We start from the raw sequence: 24,633 nt of genomic DNA on the forward strand, positions 1-24,633 counted from the left end.
TGGTAAATTTTTTATAATGGTAGCATGAACTAAGACACTGCACTTACTATATTTTCACCTGAAATAACAGAAAATAATAGTGTCAAGCCCAAATATCTTTTCCTTCAATATTAATTTCTACTCACTAGGGATTCAGTGTTGGTGATAGAAGTTTTAATTCATTCATTCATGAAGACATAATAGAATTAAAACTAGACCAACCCAGTTACAGAAATACCAAAACTATAGGTGGTTCAATCCTCTTTCTTAAAAAACAAAATTTATCTTTTTCAAATTTCTTTAGAAAGTGTACTTTATTTAAAAAGTGTGAATAATATATCCCATGATACAAAATTCTAGACATAGTAAATTTTAAAATAGCACAAAGGAAATATAAATATTCATTTTATCTTCTTAATGTATCTTTTATGCATTTATTTTCTTTTCCTAGGTTTGTATTTTTCATTGTTGTCCAATCTGACTCATACTTACAGTAAAAACATTTTAAATACCATAGACAAGTTTAAGGCAAAAGTAAAAATTCCCTTCTCTCCATTCCCTCCTCAGATATTGGTGAATATCCTTTCAACCATATGGATACATTTTGGTTTTTTACATATATGGTGTCACACTATACATGTTCTTCTGTAACTTTTTTCACTGAACACTGTCATGAAACGCTTTCATGATGGTGCATTTAGAGGTAATTCATTCTGCAGTGGCACCCTACTCCAGTGCTCTTGCCTGGGGAATCCCATGGATGGAGGAGCCTGGTGGGCTGCAGTCCATGGGGTCGCTAGGAGTCAGACACGACTGAGCGACTTCACTTTCATTTTTCACTTTTCACTTTCATGCCTTGGAGAAGGAAATGGCAACCCACTCCAGTGTTCTTGCCTGGAGAATCCCAGGGACAGAGGAGCCTGGTGGGCTGCCATCTATGGGGTCACACAGAGTCGGGCACAACTGAAGTGACTTAGCATAGCATTCTGTTTAATGGTTAAACTGTATTCCTTGATGTATAGATATCTATTTAGCCAGCTCCCTCATGATGACTGACATGTTTCCAACATTTTATTGGGGTTTTTCTGGTGGTTCAAATGGTAAAGAATCCACCTGTAATGCAGGAGACCTGGGTTTGATCCCTGGGCTGGGAAGATCCCCTGGAGAAGGGAATGGCTACCCACTCCAGTATTCTTGCCTGTAACAAAATGATGATAGCTTATTTTTGATAAATGTAGTTACTATATTAATTTACATACAGTCCATGGGGTCGCAAAGAGTTGGACACAACTGAGCAACTAACACTCTCACATATCCTCACAGCCATCTCCTCCACAGGATCCAGTCACTGCACAGCTTGCCCTTTATTTTACACTCATGCACTGGTGCTTTGAGCAGCTGGTGTGTAGTAGTGTTTTCCATGGACAGATGCTGTAGGTGCTCGGTTGTATCCAACTCTTTGTGACCCCATGGACTGTAGCCCGCCAGGCTCCTCTGTCCATGGGATTTTCCAGGCAAGAGTACTGGAGTGGGTCACCATTTCATCCTCCAGGGGATCTTCCTGAACCAGGGATAAAACCCACATCTCCTGCATCTTCTGTACTGCAGGCAGATTCTTTATACTGGTGAACACCAGGGAGGCCTTGGTTTTGATTACACTGTTATAAAACGTGGTTTTGCTTTCATCTAGTTTAAAAAAAATTCTGTGTCCCTATTGATGTTCAGTAAAGAATAGATATGGCTAATTTAAAGTGGTCACACTGTTTTCCAGGTTAGGTAAATATTTCAATTAGAAGAGTAAATATTTTTAAATTGGGAGTGTGGATATTTCCTGTTTGGGGAGTGTGTTCTTTAATGAACTGAGTTTCAGATTGGTGATATTACAAGGAGTGTGTAATGAATTTCTGGGCTGTAAGTCTTAATACTACACCCTGTCCTAAAAGGTAAAGTAAATTTCCAAAGTTGTTATCTTAGTAATATAGCACAGTGAGATACAGAAGGGGTACAGTGAAGAATAGATGCTTGCTTTTGTCATTAGCTTGTTAGTGAATCTTAAGATATCAGGCTTCCTGGAGCTTGTTGGAGAGGTATTCAAGCATCCCTTTTAAAGATTAAAAAGAATTAAAGATCCCTACATGGCTACAGTTATCATTTATCTATTCAAATATATAGATAATGAAGGTACCCATAGGATTCTCTCATCTATTTTAAAAAATTGGGTGGTCCTTGATGGGTGTCCAATTCAGATCGACTGGGAATTATTAGCTTAAGGCACTATCTCTGCTTAATTTTGTCTTGGACCTTGAGTAAAGCTTAGTTAAAAGGATATGAATGAGCTTTAAAATAATTTCCCTCCACAGTATCCAAGCTACCTTTAATAACGGAGTCATTCTCATCTTCCTTAATTATTCATATCAGATCTTCCAAGAGGAAACTTGCTATTACTGAATACCAAAAGCAGCTTGTAGCGCCCTGCAAAAATATATTTTCTTCATAACTGGAAGGGGAAGAGGGAAAGTGAAGAAGGGATGGAAAGAAACCAATAAATACAGTGTAAATAGTTTCATAGAAAGTTATTTATATTTTGGCAAGCCTATCTACTATGATCCCCAAGTTTTCTTCTTAGAGAAACTATGATGATGATGATGATAATAGCAGTTTTTACTGAAAAGATATTGATATACTAAGATATTTGGTAATACTTACTCTAATATTGCCCTGTCCATCCACATAGCATGAAACCATAAAGAGAAGCAGTCCCCTGCATCCAGCCTTCCAGGGTGTCTTCACAGTCTTCACAGCTGAGATTCCATGTGTATGCTGCCATGAAAGTTGCTGCTGGCACACACAGGAGCGTGAATCTGGACTAACTTAGAGCTCTTGTCTTAAAGGCCTTCTCCTGTGGCACTGGCACAAAGATGCACTGTCATCTGGCTGAGGAACAAGTTCCATTCCATCACGTACTTCAGGTTTGCTCAACTGGCGTTCAGCGTATTTCTGGAATGTGGGAAGATTAGTCCAAACTTCATTCCACTGAATCATCCCCACTCATGCTATTGTTTCTAGTTGCTGTGTATCTTCAGACTAAAACCAAAGGTCTGATTTATTTCCCTCCTAAAGTGGGATTTTAACTTTAGTTATGATAAGCACGTGTGTGCTACTTCATAATCTTACAAGGAGCCCCAGTCCACTATTGTATGCATAGGTAAGAATCCTCTTGGAAAGGGACATCAAACAAAGTGTCCCTACTTGAACAAGAGCACTTCTTGAATTCATCCTCCACATGTTAATAAATAATTAACATTGTTGAATATTCAAATCAGTGAACAAAGATGATAAGCATCTCAAAGTAAAGTCTGTGGTTTTTATACATCCTTCCCTTTAGGCCTGTAGTCATGTGCGTTTTGCAAATGGTGATGGGACTGAAATGTCCCTCCATTTTGGCCACTGACTGAAATATTCCTTTACATTGGATTTTTCAGTTCTGTGGTTCCTCAGTACACATGGTTCCATGTCCTCAGATCATGCAGTGCTGTAGTGTGCCTGTACGTGCTCAGTTGTGTCTGACTCTTGTGACCCCATGTAGCCCACCAAGCTCCTCTGTCCATGGGATTCTCCAGCAAGAATACTGGAGCAGGTTGCCATTTTCTTCTCCAGGGGATCTTTCTGATCCAGGGATCAAACCCACGTCTCTTACATCTCCTACATTGGCAGACAGGTTCTTTATCACTGAGATACAAGGGAAGCCTCAGTACTGTAATATTTACTACTAAAAAAAAAAATCCACCTATAAATGGACCTGCATGGTTCAAACCCATTTTGTTCAAGGGTCAACTTTTCATGTTTGTTCTATACAACAAATTAAATATTTGCTTTCCACCCTATACTGACAGCAAAAGCACGAATCCTAATTAATAAGGAGAATGAAGAGGTGGATATTTTGAGAAGAAAGAGATGTTAATGATCTCGAGTCTAACCCTCCTGTTTTCCATATGAGGAAAGATATTCTCTGAGGTTCAGAGCTTTTAATCTATATTTGTAAGGTCTCTATAAGCATTGTTCTTCTAAAAACTGAACGGAGATAAAAATATGGTGGCCACAAAGGGACTTAGCACTATCTTTCTATAGGTTGGTGCCTCAGTGTAGCCAGAGTTCCACAGGCTGACTCTTGACCCCCTTCAGGAAGCAAGGACTCAGGACATTTTTTGGCCTGAGGACATTCAACCAAGCAGGATGGATCCTCTGAACTGACCTGTAGTACTGTGTAATAGTAGCAGTAAAGCCGGTGTGGCTGTAGCAGATCCCTAGCAGTCAACTGTCCTTCTTTTGCAATCTTCTTGGCTTCTTCGTCATTTTCCTGAAAAGTTTAAAAAGAAACAATGAATGAAAATTACTCCTGCAACCCACAAAGAAAGCTAAGTGGGAGGTAGGACAGATGTAGGGTTGAACGTGAACATCATGGGAGAGATGAAATGTGATGAAAATATAACTTCAGAATGAGGCTATGGAAACAGACAAAGTACTTTCCTGGACATCTCTGCTATATATGCAAATAATCGTGCATGGTTGGGATCCCCCTAGTGCAACAATCTACATACAGCCCCTATTGTGACTGTCTTGGTACTTTCCAAGCTACTCAGGGAATCTGGGGCTCATCATCTGTTCCCTCAGTCTAACTCTGCTTGATATTAAAATACAAACTAGAATAGAATTAATTGGTTTTTATGCTATAACATCTTATTTAAATATTTAGCTTGAACCAAAAAGTTGTTCTAAAAGGGTACTCATGAAAGACTATGTTATTGTTGTAATCAAAAATTCAGTTATTAGTACTCACCAGCTATTCCTTCAATACAGGAATAGTCAATATTCCTAATTATACTTTTATAAAATATCTAATATTATATGATGCTGCTCCCAGGAAAAGCCATTTGCAAGCAATTCTGAGTCTTTATGAAGGGTCACAAAAATATTCTGTGTCAGATATCCAGTTGTTTCCATAGCCACATTGCTTCTCAGAAACAGAATAAAGACTTACAATGGAAGGGTAAATTTTATAATTTCACAATAAAATACAAGAGCTTTTTAGTATTCTTCCTTTAAAAGAAAGAATTCTTATTTTATGGAAAGCTTGTGATTATTGGGATGTTGTACAGCATGCATTCGTTAAGAACTTATTATCCCAAGAAAATCATACATGCATCCCAATGTTCATTGCAGCACTATTTTTAACAGCCAAAATAGGGAAGCAACCTAAGCGTCCACTGACAGATAAATGGATGAAGAAGATGTGGTACATATACACAATGAAATATTACTCAGCCATGCTGCTGCTGCTAAGTCGCTTCAGTCGTGTCTGACTCTGTATGACCCCATAGACGGCAGCCCACCAGGCTCCCCCGTCCCTGGGATTCTCCAGGCAAGAACACTGGAGTGGGTTGCCACTTCCTTCTCCAATATTCCTCAGCCATAAAAAGCAGGAAATAATGCCACTTGCAGCAACATGGATGGACACAGAGAGTGTCAATACTGAGTGAAGTAAGACAGAGAAAGACAAGCATATGATAGCATTTATGTGTGGAATCTAAAAAAAAATGATACAAATGAATCTATTTGCAAAACAAAAATAGAGTCACAGATATAGAAAACAAATTATGGTTTCCAAGAGGGAAAGGGGAGGGATAAATTGGGATATTAGGATTGACATATATGCAGTATAAAATAGATAACTAACAAGAACCTACTGTCTAGCACAGGGGACTCTACTTAGTTCTCTGTTATGACCTATATGGGAATAGAATCTAAAAAAGAATGGATACATGTGTATATATAACTGATTCACTTTGCTGTTCAGCAGAAACTAACAACACTGTAAATCAACTTTACTTCAATAAAAATTAATTAAAAAACTTGTGCCCTTTTTTCTGACTGGGGAAAACAAAGGGGTACCATAATTGCTTTAAATATTTTCTTGCGCATAAAGCACTTTAACCCTGGTCTTTTTAATCTGTAATTTGCATTTGGTGTATGTTATTTGTATTTGGTGTGTGTGCGTGAATAGTGATCCTTTAGAAAAACCTATATTGTATGTAACACTGTACTTCAAATCTTCTAAAAATCCTCAAACATACTGATGCTGCTAAGTAACTTCAGTCGTGTCTGACTCTGTGCGACCCCAGAGACGGCAGCCCACTAGGCTCCCCCATCCCTGGGATTCTCCAGGCAAGAACACTGGAGTGGGTTGCCATTTCTTTCTCCAATGCATGAAAGTGAAAAGGGAAAATGGTTACTCAGTTGTGTCCGACTCCTAGCGACCCCATGGACTGCAGCCTACCAGGCTCATCCATCCATGGGATTTTCCAGGCAAGAGTACTGGAGTGGGGTACCATTGCCTTCTTCGCAAACATATTGATAGGGGGCATTCAAAACGGTCCTGATGTTGATTCTTCCTGATGTTGATTTCAGGGAAACAAAAATTTCACAAAATGACATTTAATTTACCTAAATTATGTCAAATTGTGTTATGATGAAACTTGTGTAACTAAATAATACTGGTGAACTTGTTATTGCCTAAAGAAATTAAAATTATGGAAAGCATACCTTGGCCCATTCAACTTTCTCTAGTAGATCACTAAGATTTCTTTTAATTGGAATATAATGTTTCCACGGCTTCAGTGCCATATAGAAATGTTCATAATATGGTGAATCCTGCTTCAGAACCAAACTGTCACCAAGCATGAGATATGGATATCTATAAGCAGCCACGGTCCCATCCACATTCACTTGATACTTGTACTAAAAGATTAAAACAAACACAAAAGTTTTAGCAGTCATTTGCTTCACTTCTGTGTCCAGTCAACATTGTAATATTAAATATAAAGAAATTATTTTCCAAGTTAATATTTAGAAGCTTTACATTTTATTTTGTAACACACATCTTCTCTTTGTGTTAAAATCATAAGCAGCATTCATCAGGTCAATTTTAAGAAATACAACATATTTAAAGATAAGGTGATAAAGAATTTTAGGAAATAGGAATGGCTATTTTAACTATGTCTATGTAATGGGGAATTCAGATTTCTGTAACCAGGTAAGAAAACTACTTCCAAAGCTCTATATTTATTCAAGCTTAATATTGATAATAATTTACACTTTACTTATACATTATTTCAGTTTTTCCTTACACCCACGTAAGTATGAAAAGGGAAGGCATTATCTCAAAGCTCTGTTTTAGAGCTGAGGAAAGAGAAACCTGGAGAAGATAAGGACTAGTGTGATGCTGGTGACACAGTACATATACTGTTGACATGTTTGTTGGATTAATAAACAAATTACATTTGTTTTTTAAATGATTTTGATTTATATTTCAAAATCATTTTTCATTCAAGTATAATAATGTGAAGCAGATATTATCATCCCCTTCTTTTTTATAAATGATAACACTCATTTCAGAGATCTTTATAAACCTCTATTGTATGAGGCCAAATCCCATGCTCTCTTCATTATACCACATTGAGAGGAAGAGGACATACAGATTTGGTAATTAATATTTTCTTTTTTTTTTTTTTCCAGGAAATTTTTTAAAATTTTATTTTATTTTTATTTTATTTTTATTTTATTTAACTTTACAATATTGTATTGGTTTTGCCATATATCAAAATGAATATTTTCTTTTCTTTAACTTTACAATATTGTATTGATTTTGCCATATATCAAAATGAATATTTTCTTAAATAATTGGTACCAAGGGCTTTAGATTTTGTCACAGCCAGTTAGTTTTTGTCATGTTATTCACATCTCTATCTCCGTGAGCCTCATATACGGTGCTTTGAAGGAGCTAGGCAGGCTCACATATGTTAGAGGCAAGAGGTGCTAAACAGATGATAGCCCCAAAGTTAGTAGTAGAGGCAGGACTAGAGGTGGGACTTGAACATCATTTTACTAGCATGAAATTCAAACTCTTTTTATTTACAAGATCATTTTATGTGAGACATTTATATTCCCAGTTTATTAAAAAAATACAAAAAAGAGAAAAACATGGAAATATACCAAAATCCTAAACTAATACTTGTACTATATTTTGAGTACTAAATACAGTTCTGAGCTATTTGTAGACAAAGTTAACAACAAACAAAAAAGAAATTGCATGAGTTTTGTAATTCTCTGTGTCTGAAAAGAACGTGTATGCTGGGTCATAAAATCTGGGTAGAAATCTGCCCAACCCCAGCTATTTGTTTGACTTTTAACACAAGTTCATCACTTTATATCTATCCAGGAAGACCTAATCACATACCTTAAAGAAGTCAAAGAAACCTATCAATTTAGCTTTTCCAAGCTCCTTTTCTTTCTCTTGGAAGAAGAAGTATCCTGTGATTCCTGCATCTAGTAGCTGTGGATTTTCCTTGGACAGCTGCACCAACTGGAGCCTCTCCTCTCGGCTATCTCTACCTCTGAAGAAAGCTTTCTCTGTTTTGTTGATCCAGGAAGGTCCTAGATGTTTGAGACCATAAAAAAAATACTAATATGAATTTGACATTTTTGTATTATGGTAAGTATAGTCATCTTTAATCTACCTTTGTTATTTAAGATGCTAAAGCTCTTTTATCATCAATACATCCTCTAAAGTAAGTGTAACTTCTGAAAAATATGCTCTAATTTTTATCCTTTTGTGTACTAATGATAACTCCCTCAAAAGGTTGAGTTCCTGTGGTATGACTTCAGGAATTATCCAAAACAATGCTGGATCAAGTTAAAAGCAAAAAGAGACTCCATGACTTGGTTCACATTAGTTTCTTCACATTAGTTAACACTTCTTTTGTGCTTCACACACACACACACACACACACACACACACACAGACTAGACTTTCATTCTTAGAGTGACTATAACAAACTATACAATTAAGTAACACCCACACAACTTTAATTCTTAGGTCACTCAGAATTTTGAGCACATCAATTTGAATACACTGAAGAATTTTTCTAATAAGCTGTTAAATGAAAATACATATGTATAACTCAACTATATATATATATATTTATATTCTCTCTTTCCTGGGAGGGAAATAATCAGGAAGAATTAATTTAGATCTCTTTCTATCATTCTAAAAAGAAGTCATTAGTTAACACTTCTCAGTGTTCTAAGGGATAAATCATAAATCACAGAAACTAGGGGGTGGTCAACCGCTTTACTATTTTAGCACACTTTTCAGGAATTTACCGATATCAAATAAAAAGTAGGTCAGTTTTCATTTCGCATTATCTTTAGAGACTTTACAAGGAGTCTCTAGTCTTGTCTATAAAATAAGTCCACTTGACCTGATCTAAATAGAAATGAACGCTTGTAAAGACAGGTAGTGTTTTTTTCTACTCAGGGAGTTCAGTTTAATAAAATGGTGTGTATTACCATAAACCTAAGGCCATTAAATAGGAGGGAAGGAATTCAGATTATAAAGGATCAAGAAAGACAGAAACAGGGAAGAGAATTTCTTACTGGAGGCTGTAATATCCAAATTATATCATAGTTCTCTTACATATGAATAAACTTTATATTTTTCAGAATTCTCCCTTATTTCATCCAGCAATATAAAGGCACTGGAGTCAGCATTAAGTGAAAGTTTTACCAAATGCGTATTTTTACGGGACTTCTCTGGTGGTCCAGTGGTTAAGGATCCACCTTGCAATGCAGGGGAGGCAGATTTGATCCTTGGTTGGGGAACTAAGGTCTCATGTGCCACGGAGCAACTTAGGCCACGCAGGATAACTACTGAGCCTGTACACCACAACTAGAGAGCCTGAGTGGCAGCAAAAAATCCTACATGATGCAGTGAAGATCCCCCATGTTGCAACTAAGACCCAATGCAGCCAAATAAATAAATAATACAATTTTAAAAAGAAAACGAACAAAAAAATTTTTTAAATATATTTTCAAATGGTATTTACATGTGACCAACTCAAAGGAGACTCAGTTACAGTAGATTTTGGACATTACTAGCCCAGCTCATGTATCTTTGATTTTTGAATTAGAAGAATCCTAAACAAAAACCACTTTAGAGTTCAGACTGCTGTTTTTCTCTTTTCCTGGTTAGAAAAGAAGAACAATGGTTATTTAAATATATAGACGTACTCTCTCTGAGTGAACATTCCTTTCACCTTTTTAACTTTTAAGCTTTTTCTTAGCGAATGACTTTTACCTGTATTTCCCTGAATAGATAGGAGATCATTTGTAACACCCCTCAAAGCTTCAAGTGTGGAGTGGGTGATGTCATATGTTGGAAGGATAACATCTTGTGAATCCAGAGAGCCACACCATGAAATGATAGGTAAAGGGCCAGGGGTTTCATTGACTTTTCGATGCTCCAAAGGCCAGTCTCCAAGATTAACATAAAATTCTAAATCTGGGAGAAGGACCTAAATAAACAAAAGAATGTTTATCAGTGTCGGGAAGACCTCAGTCTTTGATACTAAATGCTTTGGTTCTTCGACTTTTAAAATTTTCTGATAAATTTGAAAATGGAAGAGAGAAGGATGCTTCTCAGTCATCAGTAGTATCAGATAATCAAGGGGCTTCCCCGGTGGCTCAGTGGTAAAGAATCTGACTACCAATGCAGGAGACACAGGTTCAATGTCTGGGTAGGGAAGATCCCACATGCTGCAGGGCGACTAAGCCCATGGGCCACAACTACTGAGCCCACGTGCTGCAACTACTGAAGCCTGCATGCCCTATGGCCCGTGTTCGGCAACAGGAGAACCCACAGCCATGAGAAGCCTGCACACCACAGTTAGAGAGTAGTCCCCGCTCACCACAACTAGAGAAAAGCCTGTGCAGCAACAAAGACCCAGCACAGCCAAAAATAAACAAATAAATCATTTTTTTTTTTAAGAAAGAAGAAAATCCAGAGTGAGGATGATGCACGACAATTCACTTAAGCAGGAAGTAGCCACCTCTCTTCAGAGCTGGCATTTAAAACTTGTGTGTATGTAACTATAGTTATGGAAACTTTGCAGAAAGGCGTGAATGAATGGCTTCAAGCACCCTTTCTGCCAGCAGCCTAAGTGAGAATCTATAAAGTTAGACCCAAGCCCTTGTTTTCCTTCACTATCAAAACTCTTTATAACAACCGTGTTTGTTTTTGGAATCTGCCATCCATTTCCATCTTCATGCTCAATGCCGTAGTTTAGGCCTTTATCATCTCTTCCCTAGACTGTTCCAATACTTGTCCCTTACTAGATGTTCTGATTCTAGCCTCTCCTGCTGTCCACATTGTTGTTCAAATTTTCTAAAACCCAAATTAATGTTACTACTAAGCTTAAGAGTACCTTAATCCTATAGGACAAGGTCTAAACCCCCTGGCTGGAATTCAGGCCCTCACTATCTTGTTCCCGCTTAGCTTTGAATCTCATCTTCCATCTGCCCAAGGACCAGAAAACTTTACTCTCTAAAAACGCCACACACCTTAACATGTAATTCTCTTTACTTGGAATGCCCTTCTCCTACTTATTCACTTGGCAATCTCTTTTCATCCTCCACACCCAGAGCAAATATTACCTCCTCTATGACTTGCCTTCCTCGGACATTTTAACTCTGGGTTATCTACTTTTCTTATGTGCCTATCATGTTGTGGTATAATGTTGCTTGTGTTCATATCCCATCCTCACTTCCAAATAACAAAAACAAGTTCCCCTAGAGTGAGCTGTTCAATAACCAGAGGTGAGTCTCATTTATCTTAAATCCCTTTTTAGTCACTGGGCAAAGAACCTGGAACAAAAGGGAAGGGCAAAGGGATATGATTCTTCACCCTAGTGCTCCCCTACTATCATTTAGTAGCTTATTTAATAAGGGATTCCCTGGTGGCTCAAACCGTAAAGAGCCTGCCTGCAATGCAGGAGACCTGGGTTCCATCCCTGGGTTGGGGAGATCCCCTGGAGAAGGAAATGGCAACCCACTCCAGGATTCTTGCCTGGAAAATCCCATGGACAGAGGAGCCAGATGGGCTGTACAGGCCATAAGCTCCACATCAGAAGTTTTCACTGTAGAGGAGGATTTCTCAATCTTGGCACCACTGACATTTTGGTCTGGGTAATTCTATCCTGAGGGCGTTGTCCTGCACATTGTAGAATTAGCAGAATCCCTGGCCTCTAGCCACCAGGTGCAGTAGCAAGTCCCCAGTTGCAACATTGCCAAATTCCTCTCAGAGGCAAATCATTCCTAGTTGAAAACCACATAAGCACAGAGATACAGAAACACAGGGCAGAGTAGACTGGTGGTAGTCCAGGAAGAAGGAACCGCCTTTAGGATCAGATGCCCATAATATGCTCATATGACGGGCTCATGGGGAGGCAGGAGGCAGCTGCTATTTAAAATAAGAATTGATCGCAGTCCCATATTTCATATGCTTGGGAATATATAACTCATATCAGGAAAGGTGGCTTTTGGGTAAGAAAACTACCTTCATGGCCTTTCTAGATGAGAAAGGTAAAAAAAAATGCCCATTCTTCCTCCTTTATTCTGCACGATTGGGAATAAAGAATAACAAAAGGTAGTTTGAATTGCTCTGCTTCAGAGGATTTATAGGAGTTTTGTAAATATGGAAAGAAGGGCTGAATAGAGGGATAGAAGGAGGAGGTGCTGGGGATATGAAATCTTTTGGAAGACAGAAGCTCCAATCATGTTTCATAAGAAGCCTAGACATGAAGATCAGGGTCAGCCAGTGAGAAATTCCCAGAGGTAAGGATGACTGAGAGTCTTATTTTACACAGGGATGTCTATTTTTACATGTTAGGATTTTTGTTTTGCTTATTCTGCATTGGCACAAAATAACCTCTCTCTGGTACCTCAACAACAAAGTGTACCATGCACACGATCTTTTAGAAGCACTTAGGATTAAAACAACGAAAATGTGTCCTAAGTTCAACTTATTTTGAAGTGACAAGAAGAAAACTGCTGCAGGAAGTGAAATCTGAATGGAAGGAGTATTCAGCAGGAACAGGGAAGCTCAAGAAGTCACCTTGCAACTATAAATGTCTGGGAGTTCACAGAGGACTTGGGAGAGTGCTATACTGTCTACCTACCTGAGATGAGGGCTCAAACTATTTAACTTAAATATTAAAGGAAAGAGAAATCCAACTGATCCATATTTAGGTGGTAGACAGATGTACATTTGCAAGCCTGGAATCCATTTTCATTCTTTACCATTATTATTCTAAGAATTAAATGTTACAAATAAATACTTAAACTGTTTTGGTTTTGGAATCAATGAATTCATTCTCATACCTTTCTTGCTAGTGACAGCAAAATCTCATCTGAGAACATTTTGAAGTCTGTGTATTTCCCTAAAGATCTTCGGTAGATGTTGTTATTGAGAATCGTGTAATGAACAATAGCACCCCTCTCATCCCCAAACCTTTTTGGAACTTCAATTAGCATCTGCTGGAGATTAATGCTGGGGAAAGAAGCAAAATCTTTTTCAATCTGTGGTTCCTTGTCTGGACAAGACAGAGTTTTCTGCCAGGCCTGAGGATCCTCTTCTGGACACTCACAGTACTCATGGTACACTGGTCCTAAGGAAAGCAAAACATGTGGAATGCCAAGCTCCATTAACAAGCAATGCAACACAGGGAGTTGTTTCTGCCACTGCTGTGAGCATGGGATGACTTCTTGGTAAACTCTAAGATTATCCAGACAGGGATAATCTACTGTAAACAAATCAGTGGTAAAAGTAATGTCAGAGTCTTGTGCTCTTACCTTCTGTCCCGTTTTCACCCCACCCTAGATAACCTAGTATAGCATATACTCTCTCAATGTAACATATAGCATATTATCTCCCAGTGTAACCTACTCATTCAATTCATTGATAAATTTATTTCCAATGAGCTATAAATGGCTGATGAGCATAAAACTTACCTTTCAACAAGGAAAAAGAGAATGTATTCCTTTTTAGGCATGATTATGTAGTAAGGCTGGTGATTTTTAAATACAAGATAAGGTCTCTTCCTCTGAATTCCTAAAATTACCTCCATCAGCACATCTCAAAAAGGAAATATGAAACTCAGGGACATCTTGAAGTATAAGCTTAAAGTGGTCAGACATAAGTATGAAACTATTCTGAAGACTCATTTAAAAAAGAATTTGATTAAAATTTATCTTATTTCACAATATATCCATATTTAATATAAAAATAATTTTAAAAGCTATTTAATTTTCTTGAGGATTTGTACTTCAGACCAGCATAAGAAATAGGGATCAATTTAAGCGTCCTACCGAAAACTACAAAAATATGGATAAAATATATGAAACAATAGTTTTTTAAGACATTGGCCATCAGGCAATGGATAGAGTTTGAGAGATGACAAACAAATGAGGTAAACTCTATAGTTCTTCAAGTTTACTGCCCAAGGGAGTTTCTAGGTTGTGCAACAGGCAGGAACAATCTGGGCAGAGCCCAGAAGTCTCACTGAGTTGAGACAGAGCTGAAAGTCCAAGGCAGCTAGAAGTTGTAGAATATACTGCACAGAGACAGAACTCCATAGATCTGTACAAGGTTCCTCTCAAATATTTAAGGCATACTGATCAATATGTATGTTTGAATAAACTGTCCAAAACAAAGAAAGAACTATCCATAAGGCCATAAGGATTAGAGGCAACAATACCCATGGTTCATACAGGGCTGGAAAAAGTGCCTATTCATACAAACCAAACTGGAAAGCATCCTAATTCATAGAGGTTGGACAGAATATGCAGAGATGTATTGCCTGAGTAATAAGGAATAATTAGCCCTAGACTAAACATGGCTCTGGGCCTGCCTAATAAATTGTAAAAGAAAATTTGAAGGATCAAGTTACTTCCAAACAACTTAATTGCATCCTAGAGAAAATCTCAAGAAGATGAGAAAGCATTGAGCAATGAGAAATACACTGGATAGAATTAATGACAAATTGAACATAATAGAAAGATTGTAAACTTAAACATATAGAAACTATATAAAATGAAATGGAGAAAAATATAATTTTAAGTGAAAAGAGCTTAATCGAGTCATGGGGTAATTTCAAGCCTAATGTATGAGTAATTAGAATTCTTGGAAGACAGCTGAGATAGAACAGAAAAAATATTTGAAGAATTTATGGCCACTTTTATGCTGGATTTGATGAAAGCTATAAAATGAAAGATCCACAAATCTCAAGCATAAGAAATATGAAGAAACCTACACCAAAGCACATAATAATCAAATTGCTCAAAACAACTGATAAAGAGAAAAATATTTAGCAGGGGATCAAAGATATAGAAAATGGCAGATTTATAACTGGAAATAATGCAAGTGAGAAGATATAGAAGATAACAGAACAATATATTTCAAGTACTCAAAGGGGGGAAAAAAAAAGTCAATCGAAAGCAAAGGAGAAAAGGAAAGAATAATCCATTTGAATGCAGAGTTCCAAAGAATAGCAAGGAGAGATAAGAAAGACTTCCTCAGTGATCAGTGCAAGAAAACAGAGGAAAACAATAGAATGAGAAAGACTAGAGATCTCTTCAAGAAAATTAGAGATACCAAGGGAACATTTCATGCCAAGATGGGCACAATAAAGGACAGAAACAGTATGGGCCTAACAGAAGAAGAAGGTATTAAGAAGAGGTGGCAGGAATACACAGAAGAACTATAAAAAAAAGATCTTCATGACGCAGATAACCATGATGGTGTGATCACTCACCTACAGCTAGACATCCTGGAATGCAAAGTCAAGTGAGCCTTAGGAAGCATCACTGCAAAAAAAGCTAGTGGAGGTGATGGAATTCCAGTTAAGCAGTTTCACATCCTAAAAGATGATGCTATGAAAGTGCTGCACTCAACATGCCAGGTAATCTGGAAAACTCAGCAGTGGTCACAGGACTGGAAAAGGTCAGTTTTCATTCCAATCCCAAAGAAAGGCAGTGCCAAAGAATGTTCAAGCTATTGCACATTTGCACTCATCTCACATGCTAGCAAAGTAATGCTCAAAATTCTCCAAGCCAGGCTTCAACAGTACATGAACTGAGAACTTCCAGATGTTCATGCTGGATTTACAAAAGGCAGAGGAATCAGAGATCAAATTGCCAACCTACATTGGATCATAGAAAAAGCAATAGAGTTCCAGAAAAACATCTACTTTTGCTTCATTGACTACGCTAAAGCCTTTGAATGTGTGGATCACAACAAACTGAGGAAAATTCAAGAGATGGAAATACCAGACCACTTTACCTGCCTCCTCAGAAATCTGTATGCAGGTCAAGAAGAAACAGTTAGAACCATACATGGAACAATGCACTGGTTCCATAATAGGAAATGAGTATGTCAAGTCTGTATATTGTCCTCCTGCTTATTTAACTTATATGCAAAGTACATCATGTGAAATGCAGGGCAGGATGAAGCACAAGCTGGAATCAAGATTGCTGGGAGAAATATCAATAACCTCAGATATGCAGATGACACCACCCTTATGGCAGAAAGTGAAGAGGAACTAAAGAGCCTCTTGATGAAAGTGAAAGAGGAGAGTGAAAAGCTGGTTTAAAACTCAACATTCAAAAAACAAAGATCATGACTTCCAGTCCCATCACTTCATGGCAAATAGATGGTGAAACAATGGAAACAGTGACAGACTTTATTTTCTTGGGCTCCAATATCACTGCAGATGGTGACTGCAGCCATGAAATTGAAAGTTGCTTGCTCCTTGGGAGAAAAGCTATGGCCAACCTAAACAGCACATTAAAAAGCAGAAACATTACTTTGCCAACAGAGGTCCATCTGGTCAAAACTATGGTTTTTCAAGTAGTCATGTATGGATGTGATAGTTGAACCATAAAGAAAGCTGAGCGCTGAAGAATTGATGCTTTTGAACTGTGGTGTTGGAGAAGACTCTTGGGAGTCCCTTGGACAGCCAGGAGATCCAACCAGTCAATCCTAAAGGAAATCAGTCCTGAATATTCATTGGAAGGACTGATGTTGAAGCTGAAACTCTCATACTTTGGCCACCTGATGTGAAGAACTGACTCTTTAGAAAAGACCCTGATGCTGGGAAAGATTGAAGGCATGAGGAGAAAGGAATGACAGAGGATGAGATGGTTGGATGGCATCACTGGCTTGATGGACATGAGTTTGAGCAAGCTCCAGGAGATGGTGATGGACAGGGAAGCCTGGCATGCTGCAGTCCACGGGGCTGCAAACAGTCAGACATGACTGAGCAACTGAACTGAACTAATAATTCTACCGGGCACAATATCTCTCAAAATAAAGACAACATAAAGATATTTTCAGATAGCTAAAAGCTGGAAGAACTAATCACCATCATCCTCACATTAAATGAAAAGTTAATAGGAATTCTTTAGGTAGAAGGCAAATAGTACTAAATGAAAACATGTACCTATGCAAAAGAATGAAGAGTACTAAATATGGTAACTACCTGGGTAAATACACAAGAATGTTTTTGCTTGTCATTTAAATCTCTTTAAATTACTTAATTTTTCTCTCCCCTAAGATATTAAGAGAATTGAATTCCAGGAGGTACATATATCACATTTATCCTTTTGCACATGTCTTTAACATCATCATAATGCAATCTGAAAGCCATGGGTTCTACACATAAGGTTGGCTCTGGTTTATGTAATAATTACTTACCTTTCAAAATATAGGGAGACTGAGCAACATGTTCATCACCATAAAGGACTTCTATTTTCAGCCCTTTACTGACAGTTTCATACATCCTATATCGCATCAAAAATGTTCCATCATTCCTGTCCAAAGGTTTAGGGACATGAATCCGAACTAACTCTTTAGGTGATAGAGATTTGATTACTACTCTGAATAGTGTTTGACCTGGAAAAAAAAAAAAAAAAGTATAAGTATTTCTATTTCATGGTTCTGTTTCACAGAAGTTTATTTTTTCTTCTATTTAACTTTCACAGAAGTTTATTATTTTTACCATTTCATCAATGGTAAACAAAATTATTTTAGCTTTGAAGATCTTTGACACCAGTAACTATATTTGGTTTAGGTCTTCTAAACCAAGCAATTGAGGCCTGCAGCTCAAGATAGCAGAATAGAAGGATGTGTGCTCATCTCCTGTGAGAGCACCAGAATTGCAACTAGTTATTGAAGGAGTACATCAAGGCTGTATATTGTCACCCTGTTTATAACTTCTATGCAGAGTACATCATGAGAAACGCTGGACTGGAAGAAACACAAGCTGGAATCAAGATTGCTGGGAGAAATATCAATAACCTCAGATATGCAGATGACACCACCCTTATGGCAGAAAGTGAAGAGGAACTAAAAAGCCTCTTGATGAAAGTGAAAGTGGAGAGTGAAAAAGTTGGCTTAAAGCTCAACATTCAGAAAACTAAGATCATGGCATCTGGTCCCATCACTTCATGGGAAATAGATGGGGAAAAATGGAAACAGTGTCAGACTTTATTTTTCTGAGCTCCAAAATCACTGCAGATGGTGACTGCAGCCATGAAATTAAAAGACACTTACTCCTTGGAAGGAAAGTTATGACCAACCTAGACAGCATATTCAAAAGCAGAGACATTACTTTGCCAACAAAGGTCCGTCTAGTCAAGGCTATGGTTTTTCCTGTGATCATGTATGGATGTGAGAGTTGGACTGTGAAGAAGGCTGAGCGCCGAAGAATTGATGCTTTTGAACTGTGGTGTTGGAGAAGACTCTTGCAAGTCCCTTGGTCTGCAAGGAGATCCAACCAGTCCATTCTGAAGGAGATCAGCCCTGGGATTTCTTTGGAAGGAATGATGCTAAAGCTGAAACTCCAGTACTTTGGCCACCTCATGAGAAGAGTTGACTCATTGGAAAAGACCCTGATGCTGGGAGGGATTGGGGGCAGGAGGAGAAGGGGGCAACAGAGGATGAGGTGGCTGGATGGCATTACTGACTAGATGGACGTGAGTCTGAGTGAACTCCGGGAGTTGCTGATGGACAGGGAGGCCTGGTGTGCTGCGATTCATGGGGTCGCAAAGAGTCGGACATGACTGAGCAACTGATCTGATCTCTGATTGAAGAATCACTAACAGAATGCTGGTACCCAATAAAATAAGATACCCCACACCAAAAGACAAAGAAGCAGCTGGAGTAAGATCATAGGAGAGGTACAATCACAAAAAAATCAAATCCCATACTGACCAGATGGGTGACCGACAAACTGGAGAAAAATAATACCAAAGAAGTTCTCCCACATTGTGAAGGTTCTGAATCCCATGTCAGTTTTCCCAGCCTGGATATCTGACAAGGCAACTGGGAATCCCCAGGGAATCTGACCTTGAAAGCCAGCAGGACTTGGTTATAGGACTTCCACAGGACTGAGGGAAAAGACTCCAGTCTTGCAGGGCACAAACAAAATCCAGTGCGCACAAAGACCCTGAGGAAAGGAGCACTGACCCCACAGGAGACCGAACAAAACTACCTGCCAGTGTTTGAGGGTCTCCTATAGAGGTGTGGGCTGGCAGAGGCTCACCACAGGGATGGGGGAACTGGCGGCAGCAGTCCCAGAAGGTTCCTCTTGGCATAAGCCCTCTTGGAGGTTTCCATTAACCCAACCATAGACCCCAGGGTTGGGTCGCCTCAGGCCAGACAACTAATAGGGACGGAGCACAATCCTACCCATCAGCAGATAATTGGGTTAAAGCTTTACTGAGCAAGGCCTTGCCCACCAGAGCAAGACCCAATTTCTCCCACCACCAGTGACTCCCATCAGGAAGTTTACACAAGCCTCAGGCTCCTCCAATGGCATCCCACTCCAGTACTCTTGCCTGGAAAATCCCATGGACAGAGGAGCCTGGTAGGCTGTAGTCCATGGGGTCGCTAGAGTTGGACACGACTGAGAGACTTCACTTTTCACTTTCCACTTTCATGCATTGGAGAAGGAAATGGCAACCTACTCCAGTGTTCTTGCCTGGAGAATCCCAGGGATGGGGGAGCCTGGTGGGCTGCCGTCTATGGGGTCACACAGAGTCGGACACGACTGAAGCGACTTAGCAGCAGGCTCCTCCACCAGAGGGCAGACAGAAGAAGCAAGAAGTACCACAATCCCACAGATGTGAGAAAAAACCATATCACAGAAAGTTAATCAGGATGAAAAAGCAGAAAGCTATCTGTCAAATGAAGGGACAAGATAAAACCCCTGAGAAAACAACTAAATGAACTGGAGATAGGCAACCTTCCAGAAAAAGAATTCAGAATAATGATAATGAACATGATCCAGGATCTTGGGAAAACAATGGAAGAGATGCAAGAAATGCATACCAAAGACCTAGAAGAACTAAAGAACAAAAAACAGAGATTGAATAATACACTAGAAGGAATCAAGAGAATAACTGAGGCAAAGAACAGCTAAATGACCTTGAGGGCACAATGGTATAAATCAATGCCACAGAACAGAATATAGAAAAAAGAATTAAAAAAAAAAAAAAAGGAAGACAGCCTAAGAGACCTGTGACAGAACATTAAATGCATCAACATTCACATTATAGGGGTCCCATAAGGAGCATAAAGAGAGAAAGGACCTGAGAAAATATCTGAAGAGATAACAGCTAAAAATTTTCCTAACATGGGAAAGGAAATAGTCAACAAAGTTCAGGAAGCACAGAGAGTCCCAAGGAGGAACACACCAAGACACATAGTAATCAAACTGACAAAAATTAAAGACAGAGATAAAACATTAAAAGCAACAAGGAAAAAATGACACATAACATACAAGGGAACTCCTTTCAGGTTGTCAGCTGATTTCTCAACAGAAACTCAAGCCAGAAGGGAATGGCATGATATATTCCAAGTGATGAAAGGGAAGAGCCGACAACCAAAAATACTCTACCCAGCAAGTCTGTCCTTTAGATTTGATGGAGAAATCAAAAGCCTTCCAGACAAGCAAAAGTTAAGAGAATTCAGCACCACCAAACCAGTTTTATCACAAATGCTAAGGAACTTCCCTAGGCAGGAAACACAAGAGAAGGAAAAGACCTACAAAAAATGAATACCAAATAATTAAGAAAATGGTGACAGGTTCATACATATTGATAGTTATCATAATATAAGTGAATTAAATGCACCAACCAAAAGACATAGACTGGCTGGACAGATGAAAACATGTGCATGTATGCACTTCCACTTACCACATCACTCTCCTTGACTCCCCCCCAAATTGTATGTAATTATTTTCTATTGTTAGGTTAATCATGTTCCCCATATGGCTTGCAATTGTAATTATCTTTTATTTTGTGTTTGGTTATTGATGTGAAAACTGATAAGCATCTTTTACTATTGTGATTATGTAACTGTTACTCACTTAATACCACTGTATCATGATTGGTCAACAGAAAAATAATAGAACTCTATATCACCAAAAACTAGGAACTAATAGAAAAACCTGTAATCATTTTTTGAAATCCAGATGCATATCAGAATTATCTTGGTTTTTTCTTGAAAAATATAAATGTTCAGGTATTGCTTTTTTCTCCAGAGTTCCAGGTATGTTTCTATTGAGCAGCCATGTTTAAAAACAAATGGACTATATGATGATCCTTTATTTTTATCTAGTTTGTTTTACTTTTGTCATTTCATATTCAGTGCTCCCATTTCATTTACTTATGTTTCCCAATTTCTCTATCTCTTTTTTTTTTTTCTGAAGTTCTTTCTCAAGCCTTTATCAAGCAAAGTAGAAAAGTTTTTGTATACATATAAATAGTATGTATTATATTTTAGAAAACATGAATCTTTACCTAATTAAAAACTGTATGATATTTTGATTTCACCTGTTTGACTTAGTGTGAATAGAATGCTTGATTTCTAATTTAAAAAATTAGATATGCAGTAAGCAGCAAAAATTTACTGTATAGCACAGGAACCTATAGTCAATATCTTATAATAATCTACAGTGGAAAATAATCTGGAAAATAATATATGTGTATGTGTATAACTGAATCACCTTCCTGTGGGCCTGAAACATTATAAGTTAACTGTGAGTTCAGTTCAGTTCAGTTGCTCAGTCATGTCAGATTCTTTGTGACTCCATGGACTGCAGCACACCAGGCCTCCCTGTCCTTCACCGTCTCCCAGAGCTTGCTCAAACTCATGTCCATTGAGCTGGTGATGCCATCCAACCACCTCATCCTCTGCTGTACCCTTCTCCTCCTGCCTTCAATCTTTCCCAGCATCAGGATCTTTTCTAATGAATCATCTCTTTACATCAGGTGGCCAAAGTACTGGAGGTTGAGCCTCAGCATCAGTCAACCCAATGAATATTCAGGACTGATTTCCTTTAGGATTGACTGGTTTTATCTCTTTGCAGTACAAAGGACTCTCGAGTCTTCTCCAACATCACATATCAGAAGCATCAATTGTTCAGTGCTCAGCCTTCTTTATGATCCACTCTCACATCCAAACATGACTACTGGAAAAACCATGGCTTTAACCATACAGAAGTCTATTGCAAAGTAATGTCTCTGCTTTTTAATATGCTGTCTAGGTTGGTTATAGCTTTTCTTCCAAGGGGCAAGCAACTTTTAATTTCATGGCTGCAGTCACCATCGGCAGTGATTTTGGAGCCCAAGAAAATAAATCTGTCACTATTTCCATTGTTCCCCCATCTATTTGCCATGAAGTGATGGGACCGGATGCCACGATCTTTGTTTTTTGAATGTTGAGTTTTAAGTCAGCTTTTTCACTCTTTTCTTTCATTTTCATCAAGAGGCTCTTTAGTTCCTCTTTGCTTTATTCCATAAAGGTGGTGTCATCTGCATATAGAGGTTACTGATATTTCTCCTGGCAATATTGATTCCAGCTTGTGTTTCATCCAGCCTGGCATTTCACATAAAGTACTCTGCATATAAGTTAAATAAGCAGGGTGACAATATACAGCCTTGCCGTACTCCTTTTCCAATTTGGAATCAGTCCATTGTTTCATGTTCAGTTCTAACTGTTGCTTCTTGACCTGCATACAGATTTCTCAGGAGGTAGGTAAGGTGGTCTGGTATTCCCATCTCTTGAAGAATTTTTCACAATTTGTTGTGATCCACACAGTCAAAGGCTTTAGTATAGTCAATGAAGAAGTAGGAGATGCTTTTCTGTAATTCTCCTGCTTTTTCTATGATCCAAAGGATGTTGGCAATTTGATCTCTGGTTCCTCAACCTTTTTCTAAATCCAGCTTGAATATCTGGAAGTTCTTGGTTCATGCACTGTTAAAGCCTAGCTTGGAGAATTTTGAGCATTACTTTGCTAGCATGTGAAATGAGTGTAATAGTGCATAGTTTGAACATTCTTTGGCATTGCCTTTCTTTGGGATTGGAATGAAAACTGACCTTTTCCAGTCCTGTGGCCACTGCTGAGATTCCCAGATTAGCTGGCATATTGATTGCAGCACTTTCACAACATCATCTCTTAGGATTTGAAATAGCTCAACTGGAATTCCATCACTTCCACTAGCTTTATTCATAGTGATGCTTCCTAAGGCCCACTTGACTTCACACTCCAGGACATCTGGCTCTAGGTGAGTGATCACACCATCGTGATTACCTGGGTGATTAAATATTTTTTGTATAGTTCTTCTGTGTATTCTTGCCACCTCTTCTTAATATCTTCTTCTTCTAATCCATGCCATTTCTGTTCTTTGTTGTGCACATCTCTGCATGAAATGTTCCCTTGGAATCTCCAATTTTCTTGAAGAGATCTCTAGTCTTTCCCATTCTATTGTTTTCCCTCCATTTCTTTGCACTGGTCAGTTAAGAAGGCTCTCTTACCTCTTCTTATTCTTTGGAATTATGTTCAGATGGGTATATATCTTTCTTTTTCTTCTCTGCCTTCTATTCTTTTCTCAGCTATTTGTAAGGTTTCCTCAGACATCCATTTTTTCCTTTTGCATTTCTTTTTCTTGGGGATGATTTTGATCACTGCTTCCTTTACAATGTTACTAACTTGTCCATAGTTCTTCAGGCATTCTGTCATCAGATCTAATCCCTTGAATTTATTTGTCACTTCTACTGTATGGGATTTGATTTAGGTCATACCTTAATGGTTGCATGGTTTTCCCTACTTTCTTTAAGTCTGAATTTTCTCCTTCGGGTAGGTTTAAAAGCCCAGTTCAGTTCAGTTGCTCAGTTGTGTCTGATTGTGACACCATGGACTGCAGCATGCCAGGCTTCCCTCTCCTTCACCATCTCCCAGAGCTTGCTCAAACTCATGTTCACTGAGACAGTGATGTCATCCTACCATCTCATTCTATATCATCCCCTTCTCCTCCTGCCTCAGTCTTTCCCAGCATCAGGGTCTTTCCCAATGAGTCAGTTCTTCGCATCAGGTGGCCAAAGTATTGGAGTTTCAGCTTCAGCATCAGTCCTTCCAAAGAATAATCAGGACTGATTTCCTTTAGGGTTTACTAGTTTGATCTCCTTGCAGTCTGAGGAACTCTCAAGAGTCTTCTCTAACACCACAGTTGAAAAGCATCCATAAACTTTTAGGATGGAGTAGCTCTAAGGAAATTCCATTTTCTCCTTATAAACTATGCACAAGCCTTCTTTGTAATCCATTTTAATACCTAAGTTCAGTTCAGTTCAGTCGCTCAGTCATGTCCGACTCTTCGCGACCCCATGAATTGCAGCATGCCAGGCCTCCCTGTCCATCACCA

General features: G+C 38.5%; 1 protein-coding gene across 4 annotated transcripts in view; it reads right to left on the reverse strand.

The window, feature by feature from the left end:
- Positions 1 to 274: 274 nt before the first annotated feature.
- Positions 275 to 24,633, reverse strand: part of POGLUT3 (protein O-glucosyltransferase 3) — a 34,823-nt gene continuing 10,464 nt past the window's right edge. For 2 of the 4 annotated variants that reach the window (XM_086339090.1, XM_086339091.1), the window contains 7 exons: positions 17,624 to 17,821; positions 13,252 to 13,420; positions 10,172 to 10,388; positions 8,273 to 8,469; positions 6,580 to 6,774; positions 4,232 to 4,336; positions 275 to 2,976 (listed from right to left, as the gene is read on the reverse strand). In XM_086339090.1, coding sequence (XP_086195216.1) covers positions 2,851 to 2,976; positions 4,232 to 4,336; positions 6,580 to 6,774; positions 8,273 to 8,469; positions 10,172 to 10,388; positions 13,252 to 13,404 — 993 coding nt within the window. In that variant the 5' untranslated portion in view covers positions 13,405 to 13,420; positions 17,624 to 17,821 and the 3' untranslated portion in view covers positions 275 to 2,850. Of the gene's footprint in view, positions 2,977 to 4,231; positions 4,337 to 6,579; positions 6,775 to 8,272; positions 8,470 to 10,171; positions 10,389 to 13,251; positions 13,539 to 17,623; positions 17,822 to 24,633 lie in introns of all 4 variants that reach the window. The other 2 variants (XM_086339089.1, XM_086339088.1) reach the window with 1 other exon arrangement.

The sequence above is a fragment of the Bos grunniens genome, chromosome 15 (assembly GCF_055505025.1).
Source record: "Bos grunniens cultivar Pamir isolate PY7600 chromosome 15, Bosgru_T2T1.0, whole genome shotgun sequence".
In the NCBI taxonomy this organism is placed as follows: Eukaryota; Metazoa; Chordata; class Mammalia; order Artiodactyla; family Bovidae; genus Bos; species Bos grunniens.